This window comes from Glycine soja, chromosome 18 (genome assembly GCF_004193775.1).
Source record: "Glycine soja cultivar W05 chromosome 18, ASM419377v2, whole genome shotgun sequence".
NCBI lineage: Eukaryota > Viridiplantae > Streptophyta > Magnoliopsida > Fabales > Fabaceae > Glycine > Glycine soja.
This window is the reverse complement of record NC_041019.1, coordinates 4852306-4866928: the sequence shown is the minus strand read 5'-3', so window position 1 is coordinate 4866928 and position 14623 is coordinate 4852306. Positions and strand designations below refer to the sequence as shown.

Here is a 14623-nt window from a genome sequence, read left to right as displayed (position 1 = left end):
TGTCACCTCTAACTTTGGGTAAACATGGATCGAGTGTATATCAACACTAATCCAAACAAGGGGTATATTATTCATATTATATACGGCGTTGATGGCAGAAAATACAAAAGTTAAATGTCCAGTAATTCTGTGCATGGTGAAATTATACTTTATATACAGGGATGACTCCATTATTGTTCGCAGAGCTAGCTAATTTGTTCAGACACGTGAAAACTATTCTTAGAGTAATATATGCTTTCTTTTATTATTATTATCATTTTTGTTCCAAATTGTCAATTACTCCATTATATCTCAAAGTATTATAATATTAATTAAATAGGTAGTATATTCTGAGATGCAAGAATCCATTTCTTATTTACAGGGGACAAAGGCATTGAATGAGTAAAATGCAAGGCGGTGGCTGAGGCCGAGGGATGCGCAGAGCCGCTCAATGCGTTTCTTTGTTTGGAGCTTATGCTACACAATTATTGTCTATCTTTAAATGGATTTAATTTTGAGAGTATAAATAATTTTCAAACTTTTATATAATGCTAAAATTATTTTGTAGGTTAAACCTTCAAAATTATTCTAGAGAAATAATTAGACTGAACACTTAGTTCGACCTCTTATCAATCACCCGGTTTCTCCTATCAATCAAGAGTTCGACTACTCCCTAATTAAGAACAATCATCACTTGATCATCATTCATTATCAATAACATAATTATTGTTGTCAATCAAGTAGTTCCTACGAGCATAGACCTGAGATATAAAAGATGTTCACCTCACTTTTTAGCAAATACTGTTTTGGAGAGACATGACATGTTCATGATGAAAGATGTTTACCCTCTAAAACAACTTTATACAAATATGCATTATTAACACATCTTAGTCGTTATTCTATTGAATTCTAACATGAGTGTCAAAGTCTTTATAAGTAGAGATCTTATTAATACATCTGCAAGTGAATGGACCTCCAATGAAGTTAATGGTAGAAGCTTGAGATCAACTTCCCCTCTTCAAACACTAGAATAGATTATTATATTGGTTCTTTCAAAACACAAGTCATACCTAATTCGATTTGGTCTGACTAAACAATGTAAAAGTATTTATACTAGTGATTTATGAAAATTAAATTCATTTTAAATTTGTGTTTAATTTTAATTTATTGCTGGTGTAAATAATTTTACCCCATCAACTAATTAAAAATCTTAATGTAATTATAAGAATTTAATTATTTAGCACCCACAATATAATATAAAGGAACCAGTACAAAAAATTCTTTTTAACATTAGTTGTTTTTAACATTTTATATATGTTTTGTGAATGTATGCTAATAAGTTGATATAGAAACACTACAAGAAAAACACTTAAACATGTTTGATATATTTTTTTAAAAAAATATGTTTCCTTCCTTGAAGATATAACTATGAATTATGTGTTAGATTTGCAATATAAAGGAATATCTTAGCATTAGTGAATAATTATAAATATCTTTTCCAATAATATTTTGCCTTTTTCAATGTTTAGCATCACAAGCAACTAATAACTAATTTTAAACATCTTATTAATTTTAGTATTTTAAAAGGTATGAGGTGATTTTAACTATCTCGACTTAAATTTTTTGGCTATAGTCTTTATTCTATCTTCTAACATTTCAAAGTTAGTAATATATAGTCAAAACTAATTGTTGATTATGTCAAGAATCACCTTTAAAAATATTTAAGAAGTCCATTTATATTAAAATATAATCAAATGTAAGTAGTATTATTTTTAACAAGCTTGTACTGTAATAGAATTGGGGCGGTCATGACCTCATGGGCTCATATTGTGAACCGCGACAGGTAGACTTGGGATATTTTGAAGATATATACTAATATATTTAGAATTTTTTTTACCAAAAAAAAGAAAGAAAGATAAAGATATACCTAAAATTTGAACGTGTCTTCCAGAGTACAGGTCATTTTACCCTACCCATTTGTTTATTTTAAGATCTTATTAATGACTAGCTTAAGAATATATTAATTAAAAATATGTAATGTATTTTCATTTTTAATTGCTTTAAAATAGTATATTGAACATTTTTTATTTTAATATAAAAAACATTTTATTAAATATGTGTTAATTTTATTTTTTAGTTAATTTTTTAAATAAATTAATTAACATTATTTATTTTTTATTTATCATTCTCCTAATTTGGCCAAATATCAACACATTCATCCAAAAACATATAAAAAGAAAGAATAAATATTAAAATAACTGTATTGCCGCGGATGGATATAATTGCTTCAGCATTCAAATAGGGGAGTTTTTTTTTTTTTTTTTTTTTTCAAATTGTGTAGAAAGCATCGTCAATATATAAACATTATTTGAATAATTAAACAAAAAGAGTTATTTCTGCAGGTACGGATCCTGGAGTTTATCAAATGGGAGTCAATTTTTTTTTCACAATTATTTAAATATCTAACTTCTAATAAATAATTATTTATTAAATAATAAATCAAAATAATATTTATTATTTATTTTATTGATAAATTAAAGACATAATTTATTAGTAGAAATTTTTTAAGTAAATATTAATTCAAAAATTCATTCTTTATACATTTTCTTTATTAGTATTTTTTATTTTTTATTTTATTTTTTTCTCATATATATTCATAAAGAATCTTAAGGGCAAGGATCAAGATCCGTGCTTTCCTACTTAAATCCATCCCTGAATATATAATTTTTGGTTGTTTGTCTTTATTTTCAACATGTACCGAAAACAAAAAGCGTTTTAGCTAAATATTAATAGACCACTAGAAAAATTAGGTGACAAGAAAGAGGTAGTATTAGATAAAAGAAGAATTACTTAATAGTGAATATAAAAATGAAAAAAAAAAAGTTACGCACTATATCCATATTTTTTAAGAAGAACATGAGAAAATATTATAAATTAATAAAAAAATATAAGATAATGAAATAATGGTCATTACCAAAATATCTTTACTTTGGCAAAAGAACCTATTCGCTCTAAATTATTCACTATAAACTAACAATTTGGACTTATAGAAGGAAGTTTCTGTAGTTTCAAGCAAAGGGGGGAAAAAGTGAATAATTGTGCACAAGGATTAGTACCTACAATAAGTTAAGATCCTACGAAAGAGCCATATAATATTATTTGAAATGAAAGTGGAAGGTATGTTCCGTGAGTCACGGTGTGTGTGTTTCTTCCATCAAAACAATACCATAGTATTTGATATGGTATTTGTACCTTTCTTTTCTTTTCTTTTTCCTGAGTTATACAATAATCTCATTGGTGATGTGTAGTTATCTTTAATTTAAGAGAATTTTGCATACAAAAAATCAAACATATTTTTTTTTATTAAATTATTCTTATACCATTGCATCAATCTTATGAATTTACTACTTGCATTCTTTTGAGTACTACTGGATTAATTATAAATTTTCAATTAAAATAATTTTGTAGGTTAATATAATATTTTAAAATGTTTAATTAGGTATTTATATTTTCAAAATGATTAAATCTTTAAAAGTTTATCATGTAGGTTTTAAGGTAAATTAAATTTAAAGAAATGCATTCCAACTAAATTTTTGTGTAGGTTCTTGATGCATTGTTACATATTTAATTTTCTTTTCAACGTGCGATTCTTAAGAAAAATCTTTTTGGCAATTAAATATTTGATATTTCTTGAATAAAAATTTTCAGTCTTCAGAAGGTTTCTGATGTAGGACATCAAGAGTTGTTTAAAAAGTCCCTCAACAACTCTACACTTTTTCTTTTTCTTTGAAAATCAGATGCAATAAACGAGAAAAATTCAAGAAAAAAAAAATTAAAAATAAAACGTCACTTTTTAAACTATAAATCAAGCCAAAACTAATAAATTGTAATTTACAAATGATCATACAATTACAAGATGATTTAACTTTTCCTTTTTTGGTCACACGTCTTGGGCCGGGCCCAGTCACACTTATTCATCATTTTCTTGAGAGATACAATACATGCTGCCACAATCAAATAATAATTATAATAAATAATTAAATTACCAATCAATTCACTTTGGTTTCCTAATCCTGATTTGAAATCTTTACTTTATAATGTGCAATATATAAATATATACACATAGATGCAAAACACACACACACACACAAACGCACACATCTGTTTCTTGGTTTGTGAAGCATCTTCAATGTGTACCTACATGTGCATCTTAAATCCTAAAGGTTAGTAAATTATTTTTTTGTTCTTTGTTTTTTATTTTTTATATCTGTTAGATTTTCTGGTTCAATTTATATGTACAACTCGAGCATGTTCCTGAATCATCCATATGATATCATCACCTATCACTGTACCTGTGAACTTGGGTTGGTTATTTTATTTCCTCTTTGAGACTGATTTTAAAGCTTCTGCATACTAGGAAGCAAAATTTAGTCATGGTTTTTCCTGCAAACAATCATAGACCAAAAGTGTAGTTCAGATTCTGAGGTTTCTTTATCATTCTACCACAGTTTCATCTCTTCTCTTTGCACCCTTTTGGATTCTTGTTGAATGAGTAATAACTTTTTCCAAACCTGATGAATAGTGCAGAATTGTTGTTTTGATTCAATTCTCATTTAGACAATCATTTGAAGATCATAACTAAAGAAGATCAGTTGGTTTGCTTTCTGAAATTTTCTATTTATTTGCATATTTAACTTCAGAACATAAATTATTGTTTATTTACCTGACATTAGTAATCAATTAATCGTGTCATGGCCATTCTTAGTTTTTCTCCTTGTATGTTTTTAGATCAGCATCTGATCTGTGTTCATCATCTTAATACATATTCTCCCTTTTTTTATTCAGATCTTAGAAGTTATTCAAGTGGTTGTACTTGTTCCTTTTGTTTTGCAGATTCTCTCTAACAAATGATTATTTTCTGAAAATCAAGTATGTGACTGAAGTTCATTGATTTAGGGTTTCCAGCACATACTCTGACTTCTGGTTGACAGAGACACCACTGGGAATGCCAAAAAGATGTGCCTTCTTGATTGCAGCTTTGTGGCTGAGATTCATAAGGTGATACCCTTGCTATTGATTCCCCACTTAATGCTTGACAAGAGGGGACTACAAGTTTGTAGCTCATTTATTAGCTATTCCTTGATGCACAATAGGCACACAAGTTTTTGTAGAGTGCCTGTTCTGCTAATACACGACCCGTGTGAAGACGGTTGAAACACCTTTATGCTATATGTATATAGGTATAGTTACATACACTTCATAATAGTAAATGATATAGAATTTAAGTGAGCCGAGGAAGTTGTGGAAAATTTCATACTACTTTAAGGTCTCATATGGAGAGTAAGCCACATGTCTTAATGCAAAGATATGAGTTAGGAAGATTACTTGGCCAGGGAACCTTTGGAAAGGTTTACTATGCTAGGAGTACAATAACTAACCAGAGTGTGGCTATTAAAGTGATTGACAAAGATAAGGTTATGAGAACTGGGCAAGCTGAACAAATCAAGCGCGAAATATCTGTTATGAGACTGGCCAGGCACCCCAATATTATACAGCTTTTTGAGGTTTTGGCCAACAAGAGTAAGATTTACTTTGTTATAGAATATGCTAAAGGTGGCGAGCTCTTCAACAAGGTGGCCAAAGGAAAGCTCAAGGAAGATGTGGCACACAAGTATTTTAAGCAGCTAATCAATGCTGTAGATTATTGTCACAGTAGAGGCGTGTACCACCGAGACATAAAGCCTGAGAACATTCTATTGGATGAAAATGGGAATCTAAAGGTTTCTGACTTCGGTTTAAGTGCTCTCGTTGATTCCAAGAGGCAGGATGGCTTACTCCATACACCTTGTGGCACACCTGCTTATGTTGCTCCCGAAGTCATCAAAAGGAAGGGATATGATGGTACCAAAGCTGATATATGGTCTTGTGGAATTGTTTTGTTTGTCTTGTTGGCAGGTTATCTCCCTTTTCACGACCCGAATTTGATAGAGATGTATAGGAAGATAAGCAAAGCAGAATTAAAATGTCCTAATTGGTTCCCACCAGAAGTATGTGAGCTATTGGGCATGATGTTGAATCCAAATCCTGAAACTAGGATTCCGATATCTACTATTAGAGAAAATAGTTGGTTTAAGAAAGGACAAAATATAAAAAACAAAAGACCTGTAGTGGAAAACAACACTGTCTCTTCTTCAAGTACTGTTCTTCTTGATCAAAATGATTGTGATGGTCTAGCAGCAGAAGCAAATGGGGAGTCAGTTGTGCCCTTAAGTATAAACGCCTTTGATATTATCTCCCGTTCTGTTGGTTTTGATCTTTCTAGATTCTTTGATGAAAGTTTTAAGAAAAAGGAAGCAAGATTTAGTTCAAGGTTACCTGCAAATGTCATCATCTCCAAGCTGGAAGACATTGCTAACCAACTGAGGATGAAAATAAAGAAAAAAGCTGCGGGTTTGTTGAAATTAGAGAGCCTCAATGAAGGTAGGAAGGGAGTTTTATCCATTGATGCAGAGATCTTTGAGGTTACACCTTGTTTCCATATGGTGGAGGTGAAAAAATCAAATGGAGATACATTGGAATATCAAAAGATATTGAAAGAGGATATTAGGCCTGCTCTTCAGGATATTGTTTGGATCTGGCAAAGTGACCAACAACTGCAATCACAACAGTCAGAGCAACAGCAACAGACAGATGACCAGCAGCAACAACAACCACAGTCATAACCTGTTCTCGGTTTTGAGATGTCATGCTTACTGCATTTCATGGCAATCCCAGTTCTTTTCTTTTTTTCTTCTAAATTTTGTTTTTGCATATCTTGCATTTCATCACACTATGACATCATTGTATCATTTTTTCCCTTCATTTTTAGCTGTTTCACCTTGTTGTAGCATATCTTGTCTCAAAATTTTGTTTGCAAAATTGAAGTTGATCATTTCTCAATTTTTCTGTATAACATCAGTCTTAGGAACTCTTGTCCAGTTCAGATTCAATCAAAGTATAATTTAAATATGTTTTAGGAGTTTATTTACTTTACTTTTACTCACGTTAGATGAACTAAATCCTAAATATATATACCAACTCTCAGCTCTGTTGAGCCAATCCACTCAAGCCAGTATTATTACTCCAAATGATATATGAATGCTCAAATGTGTAGGAGGGTTGCCTAAGGAACAAGCACACTTGTGTCAGAAGAGACTAGGTGAAATTGGGTCCCCTACAGTTGGTGATTGAATTGCGTGAGGTGCAGTTCCAAATCTGATGGTGATTAATTTTCAGAAGAAGCTTTCACGCTTCTATTTAATACAAAAACAAATGTTTTGAAAGGTTAGGAGTGGTGCAGTTAAAAGTGTAACTGCAGGCGATCTCAATCCATGTTTGGTTGTGATAGACAACAATAGTTTCTATTGGTTCCTCATCTTTCAAGGAAATGAAAACTTTCATAGTGAGAGCCGTGCTGGCCTCAAAAGTATTGGTTGTTTATTAACTCTCTCCGGTGGACACTTCCTCCTTTTGTTCCCTTTATTATTGTTTGCACATCATGGAAAGGAATTTTGTGTAATGGCATTTTGATCACAGAATAGAATTCATTGACAGTAAGAAAGCATATTGGTGAGGGGCAGAAGCAGGCACTAATTTCTGTTTGCTTGGCGTGATTTTCAGTGTGCCATTTCTTAACACAATCAGCAGGCTGAGTAAGCAACAAGAGCTCATTTAGCAGCATGTGAAGGATCTCAGCTCTTCAATGAAAAAGCTACGAGTAAACACGCTAGTGCAACTCTTGGTTTGGTCTTCTAAACATTGAGTTGTCCTGTGTAGCCATTTTAGTCTTTTAAAGATTTTTCTTAAATAAAAACTAACAACTAATATTGACTGATAAAAAAAGAAAAGAAAAGAAATCCTCGATGATTAAGTAGTTATTACATTAGTTTTCATCAGAATCCAATTGTAAGGTATGAGATTTGAGTCTCATATTGGAAAATATGGGATCCTAGCCTGCAGATTATAAGGTCTTGGGCTTTTAACTACAACGGGCTTTTGTGTAGTTTTAACAAGGTTTTTTCAATATTAGAGCCTTTCACAATGTATCAGTTGCAAACGTGTGGCGCGAGGTAGTGATACTGATGTTGCAATGTTCATCTGGGTCTAATCAAAGAGTTAGTACACAACTAGCCTGCATGGGGTCTAGGTTTACAGAGCATGGAGAGATGTTAGTATCTAATTTTAAGGTTAGAGACTTGAGTTCAATGTTAGAAGTACTATGGAGCGTAGTGAGATGTTAGGATCTAATTGAAAGATATGAGACTTGAATCTTACATTATAAGTATTATGTATGTTAGGATTTAATTACAAGGTATGAGACTTGAGTCCCATGTTAGAAGTACGAGATTCTAGAGAGGAATTCATAAGGTTTTGGACTTTCCAACTTTAATATTTACCTTTTCTAGCGTGGTTCTTCCAACTATAATATTTGCACTAAATTTTAAGATTTTAAAATGTTTTCCAACTATAATATATTCATTTTTATGGAGGACTGAAGTAGTGTCACAAAGTGATTACTCTGATAATCTAATGATTATTTTGTATGTTTTATAAACGAATATGAATATATGATAATAGTATTTTTTTAAAAAGATAATTATTGCGATTGACAACCTCTTTGCATATGTAAGAGGAAAACTGCATATAATTACTCTCTCCCATACTTTTGTGAAGCAAAGAGACTGATAGTGGAATATTAGTTTATTATTATTGTGGTGACAAGATAAATTTCAATGTTAATTTAGATAAAAAAAATTTCAAAAATTAATGTCATATCACACTAATATTTGGAAAGACGAAAGTGATAATTTACTCGACATGGAAGATCTCTTGTTTATTTTCGAGAGAAAAGGATGAATACAAAGCATTCATCATAAGATGCATGCTACCCGATCAAGTTTTGATTGAGGCACCTTATCTCAAATTGTCATCTGCTTGGTCCTTTTCAAAAGCACTTTAATCAAAGTCAATGTCCCATGTGCCAAAAGCATAACAAAGGAAAGGAGAGGCAGGCCTAGTTTTGAGGCACCGCTACTATTATATGATGCAGAATGATCATTGCAAACTTTAGCAATTGTGTTTGCTACTGAAGTGTAAGTCATATTGATCAACGGCCATTACGTATTAAACGTCAAAAAATTCAGGGCAAAAATTATTATTGGCTATTGTTAGTAACATTATATATCTCCCAATGAGACACGCACATGAATTGAACATTATGATTAGTAAATTATTGGCATGGACTTACGTTTTCATCTTTTTTCTCAAATAAAAAATTAAAAAACTGAAGCAACAATAGTTTATGGTTGTTACACTTGAAAGTTTCAAACATGTGTATCATGTGTTTACTGACTCTTCTGAAATTCTGTCCAATTAATGGAATCTAAATTCATCTTGCCTAATACAAACTCATTTGGTAAAACAAATAACAGAAGTGTGGTGTTAAAAAGTTAGTTGTACTGAAGGTAGAAACGCTTGAAAGGTTTCATAATATTTTTCATGTGAATATATTCACTAATTCTTCTCAATTATGTGCAATTACTGGAAACAAACTCCTTAGATAAGAACATAAATATGGTAGAAAGAAAATATGGCAGTAACCAAACCTTGAGGAAACAAACAAGATAATATTTATTTGTTCAGAATTCTCCATTCTTACACATTCATTGGTGGTCTCTGTTGTCAATAACTGCTTTGTGTGATCCATATCTGAGAAAGATAATGGAGTGTGACAAAGCAGATTATTTAACAAATTATGTTTTCTCATCACATCACATCAGTGTTGTGGCAGGCCAAAGCCTTACAATTGGACAAAGTTGGGGGAGTTGGTTAAGTCAATAAAATCAGTACCAACAGAAGAGGAAACTCTTCTCTTCTTCCTATCCAAAACACTTCTGCAACTAGGGGAGGGGGTTGACAAATCGATAATCTCAGCTTCATTGGGCACAACAAATGTGTGGCTGACATCATGATTTTTATTGGCTGCTGATGTAGCACCTGATTGCTCAGGTTCTGGTTGAATCAAATCAGCACCACTCTTATTGATCACACTCATAAAATCATCTTCAATAATATCTACTCTATGTAATGAAGTTGTTGAAGATGATTTCATTGTCAGTGGCGTTGTAGAACTAAACGGTTGGCTCTGCTCTTGTGAAGAAAATGAATTACCTAGTGGTTGTCTTACTTCAGATTCTTTGTTCCACTCAAATGCTTCGCTAATCTTGTCCCTGTGATTTGGATTTTCTGGTGAATCAGGAGTGACTAAATCATCACCCACATCTGGAACAGAACCACTAGTACTAGTATTATTATTGAATTCTACTTCATCAATATTATCATCTTCATTCTCTGACAAACCATCAATGCCTTCATTATAACATGGAAGTTCATCCAGTGAGCCAAACTTGGTCTTCATGTGTGCGGGCAAGCTCGGGCAACCAGCACAGTGTTTCATGTACTTAGTGGAGAAGAAGTTCACAGTGATATTCATGCTGTGATCATTTATATCAAGTCAGCATCAAGAACTAAATCACACCATTACAGCAAAAAAGAAAGTCCATTCCTAACTCAATAGAGATAGAGACCATACCTCTGCCAGGATGGAAGGGTGAGCATTGTGTATGCAAGTTTAATCTTGTTGGCAATTCCTGAGAGGGATTTAAACTCCACAGCTGCCTTCCTTACCGCCAATGATTCAACAGGGTGCTGCCATGCCCATTCAAACTGCAAATCCCAAATCAAATTAACATCATAAAAACATTATCTTAAAATTTGGGATTTAAATAACATGATATGCTTGCTTTCTACTTGATCCAATCATGCCAAACTTCTCAGGAACCAGACTCATTCATGCTATGTAAAACCTGACAAATTAAGTTTACAAAGAATAAAAAGGTGAAATGGAAGAAACCAAAAAAGACTAGTATTGGAATCTGAGCCCCAATACCCATATTTTCCACATCTTATCTTTTCCAAATGAAAATTCTAAAGCACATTCTCATACAAGTTTTTTTTTTATCAGCGCATATTCTCATACAAGTGATTGGATATGTTAACCACAAACTGCCAGAATTTAACAAGTGCATTTTTTAGTATGACTAGAAAACATGTCAGTTGATAGTTCCCAAGTACCATACATCTAGAAGCAAATTAGTCCTGTTGGAAATTGATACTGCACCAAAAATAGACTTGACCCTTGCATGTTTAATTGCTTATTAATGAGTAAGTCCATAAAATAACAATCTTTCAGCATTCATAACATGCCCTCATGCTTAGCACTTCATGAATTCAACTAGCTCAAGCAACCAACAACGCCAAACATAAAGCTTCAAACATTTTGATTGCTAAAAATGTTCGAAACATTACATACGGAAAGCAAGATCAGATTCAAACCTGAAGAGCAGAGACATTTGTTGGGAAGCCATAGATACACAAAACCATCTCCCAAGGCCTCCTCTTCCTCGTTCTCCAAGCTCCACACCCAATCTCCCCATTGTGTTGCCTGATCCGGCGCCTCGGATTCACTGTGAATCTGAAATTGCATACATGGAAACATAAACACGAAGACTAAAAGCATAAGATCCATCACACAAGAAACAAGTTGAATCAGAAACCTTAAAAACAAAATTGTTAAATACCCAACATTTCTACCAAAGAAAAATTCAAATTTTTTCAACAACTAGCAGCAGAAACATTTCTAACCAAACAAGTGTAAGATCCATCACAAAACAAACAAGTCAAAGCAGAAACCTTAAAAACAAAATAGTTAAATACCCAACATTTCTACCAAAGAAAAGTGATTTTTTTTATAAAAAAAACTAGCAGCACAAGAGGATCATCAGATCATAATAAGGGCACCAACTTGAAATGAAATTGAAACCAAACAAATTGGTAAAGACCCATGGTTTGTATAAAGAAAAAATCAAAAGGGGTGTGCGTGATTTTTGGATTGAGTAAAAGGGTGTCATCAAAATTGGATCTTTGAGAAGTGAAAATAAGAGAGATGAGATGAGAGAGGAACCCGATATAAGTGTGGCCTTTGTAGCGGGGGCTGAGGGATGTCAAGAGGTAGCAAGCAAAGAAACCATTTCCTTCACAATCCTCGTTTTCGTTTTCTTCTTCGTCTTCTACCACTGCAGATGCACCCTTTCTCTTCCGCATCTCTCTCTCTCTCTCTCTCTCTCTAATGAAATATGACCGTTGAGTCGAGACTGGTAGATATGTTTGTCTATGAGATGAGATTGCATAAGGTCACTCTCATGATGTTATATAATTATTAAAATTAAATTATGCTCGGAAGATACGTTGGCTTTATTAGAGAGAGGAAAAAAATGACATTTTTGAAAAAAACACATTTTCTGCATTTTGCAATTTTGATTTTTGAAAAAAATCGTTATGTGTGGTGTAATTATCGATTTCAAATATGTAATTATATTTTTTGTTTGATTTTTTTCTTGATATTAGTATAAAATAACCTTAATCGGAAATAATGATTAGTTTTTGTTGAAGTTATTTTATTTGATTTTAATGTATTAACTTTGTAAAATATTATTATTATTATTATACAATTTGTTGTACTAATGGTAAAAATCATACTTAAAAAAATTCAAACTTCATTGTCGTTATTATATATATAAAAAAGATTAATAGAAATGAGTAATAATCAGATAATTATTAAAATGGTCATTTCCTTAACCTTTTAGTGCAGGTATTGTTTAAAAAAAATTGCATTTGTAACCAAAAAATTATTATTTTTATTTTCCCACCAATATTTTATAAGATATAAAGATAAAAATGTTCTTTCCCTAAAAAAATATTCTTATTTATTACATATCTTATTTACATTTAGGTATTTGTTATTTTATATACATATATTTTCATTCTCTTATTACACAATTAAATAAGAGAAAAGAAAAAATTATCTTTATTTATTTTAATTTTCTCTGGTACTAAATAGCTTCATAAATGACTTCTTTAGTCTTTTTTTTTTCCTTCATTTTTTTAACCAAACATTGGCTTAAATGTGAAATCTTTCTTAAAAAAAACTCAAACTTTGAAATTCCATTTGTCTGAAAAATTAATATCTTCCTTTAGATTCTCTCGATGATTATAATACAAAATTAATTTAATAATACTTTATATTATTTAATGAAGCAATTTCTTTTTTTTTGTTATAAAAAATTACTATTTAAGATCTTCTTACCTTGACAAAGCCAAATTCAATAGTAGGTGATACTTCATCAATATTAGAGGATCCATTTAAGTGATTTTTATATAATGAGATTTTAGGTATTTTTTTTAGGATGAGATTTTAGGTATTTAATTGGGAGGGAAAAATAGAAAACGTTATAACAATTAGCATTAGCATATTGACCATGTCAAGTACTTTTCTTTTAATGAAGATAAAGAAATGAACACTACAAACTTTTTTTTGGACCAAAAATGAATACTACTAATGAATAACGAAAGAGTTTGAAATAAATTATTACTATTTAACCGACGTTTTAAAAATAATGAATATCAAAATGAAGATAAGTAATGAAGATGTACATTTTTTAAATCCTTATTTATATTTGAGTTTAATTAAACATTAATATTTTGAGAAAAACAAAATTGTAACTAAATGAGGGATCCCATTTATAATATTACCCCCCACAAGATTGTAACCAAATGATTGTAGTGATACTGATCAAAAGTCAAATTAAGAATTAGCAATGACACCAATAATAGGAAGGAAAAAATCTCGTTCCAAATGTTGCATAACTTGGTAATTCTTACCCTGTCACAATCAAGATAAATTCCATTGTGATAATCAATACAAGATGATACAACATTCACATGCCACTGCTCTCCAGAGATGCATAAACTAGATAAACCACCAGAATAGAAATTTTCCCAGTTAGAAAGATCATATACAAAGGACATAGGTCGCCATTACCATGCAAGATCATATATGATACTGGTCAAAATTAGCTTCAGATCTTTTGCATTGGTGTCTACTCATGCTTTCAGTATATTACATTTTACTGACACATGGGACACAGGATGCAAGAGAGTCAAGGAGACACTAACTGGAGAATAGAGAAAGGTTCACATTATGGAAAAAATTTGGATTTGGAAAGAATAGAAATATCATCAAACATCAAGCACAGTTTATTCTAGTATTGGTAGAAAGTTTAAATCCTCTAATGACTGAGAAAGCGAGAATCTAATCCAAATTCTTGTAGAACAGGTTCAGAAAGTTTACTTTTATAATGACATTTTTCAAGCACCAGTCAGTTTCATGAAGAATTTAAGAAGCAATGATTCCGTGTTCATGTTCTTTTTTTGCTTCTCTATACAGGCATATTCACTCCCCAGTTTTACGCAGGGAAGTTTCCTTCACTAAACATCATCGCAAATTGCTTTTTTAGAAACCAATCTGTTCTTGCTTTCTACCTAAAAACCCATCAGCATCCCAAAATATTTTTTTTAGACATGCTGTTTAGAGAACTCAACCGCCACAACTCAGTTCCCTATCATTATCCTACTATTACTAATGAGTAGTGAACCAGACATACTATAAAGTTTAACCATAGATCAGAACACTCAATAACCCTTTAAT

At 31.5% G+C, this 14623-nt stretch overlaps 2 protein-coding genes across 4 annotated transcripts; one reads left to right on the top strand and one right to left on the bottom strand.

Moving 5' to 3' along the window:
- The first annotated feature begins 4098 nt into the window (after nucleotides 1–4098).
- On the top strand, nucleotides 4099–7458 carry LOC114394814 (CBL-interacting serine/threonine-protein kinase 10-like). Of its 3 annotated transcripts, XR_003662847.1 has the most exons (3): nucleotides 4099–4202; nucleotides 4873–5037; nucleotides 7133–7458. XR_003662847.1 is itself a non-coding variant. In XM_028356486.1 (2 exons), the coding sequence occupies exon 2, from the start codon at nucleotides 5313–5315 to the stop codon at nucleotides 6699–6701; it is 1389 nt and encodes a 462-aa protein (XP_028212287.1). In that variant the 5' UTR covers nucleotides 4100–4202; nucleotides 4873–5312; the 3' UTR covers nucleotides 6702–7458. The 3 variants fall into 3 exon arrangements, 2 of the variants coding, with proteins under 2 accessions (XP_028212287.1, XP_028212288.1); XM_028356486.1 differs by having other exon boundaries at nucleotides 4100–4202; nucleotides 4873–7458; XM_028356487.1 differs by having other exon boundaries at nucleotides 4108–4202; nucleotides 4936–7458.
- A 2150-nt stretch (nucleotides 7459–9608) lies between these two features.
- On the bottom strand, nucleotides 9609–12251 carry LOC114396651. The gene is made up of 4 exons (XM_028358740.1): nucleotides 12041–12251; nucleotides 11413–11551; nucleotides 10610–10743; nucleotides 9609–10511 (listed from the first exon to the last, which is right to left on the bottom strand). The coding sequence occupies exons 1-4, from the start codon at nucleotides 12178–12180 to the stop codon at nucleotides 9818–9820; spliced, it is 1107 nt and encodes a 368-aa protein (XP_028214541.1). The 5' UTR covers nucleotides 12181–12251; the 3' UTR covers nucleotides 9609–9817.
- Between the last annotated feature and the right edge of the window lie 2372 nt (nucleotides 12252–14623).

Coding starts and splice junctions, on each gene's coding strand:
- LOC114394814 (XM_028356486.1), top strand. CDS start 5,313: ATGGAGAGTAAGCCACATGTCTTAATGCAAAGATATGAGTTAGGAAGA.
- LOC114396651 (XM_028358740.1), bottom strand. CDS start 12,180: ATGCGGAAGAGAAAGGGTGCATCTGCAGTGGTAGAAGACGAAGAAGAA. Junction 11,552..12,040: donor AAAGGCCACACTTATATCGG/GTTCCTCTCTCA, acceptor ATGCAATTTCAG/ATTCACAGTGAATCCGAGGC. Junction 10,744..11,412: donor CAAATGTCTCTGCTCTTCAG/GTTTGAATCTGA, acceptor TGGGATTTGCAG/TTTGAATGGGCATGGCAGCA.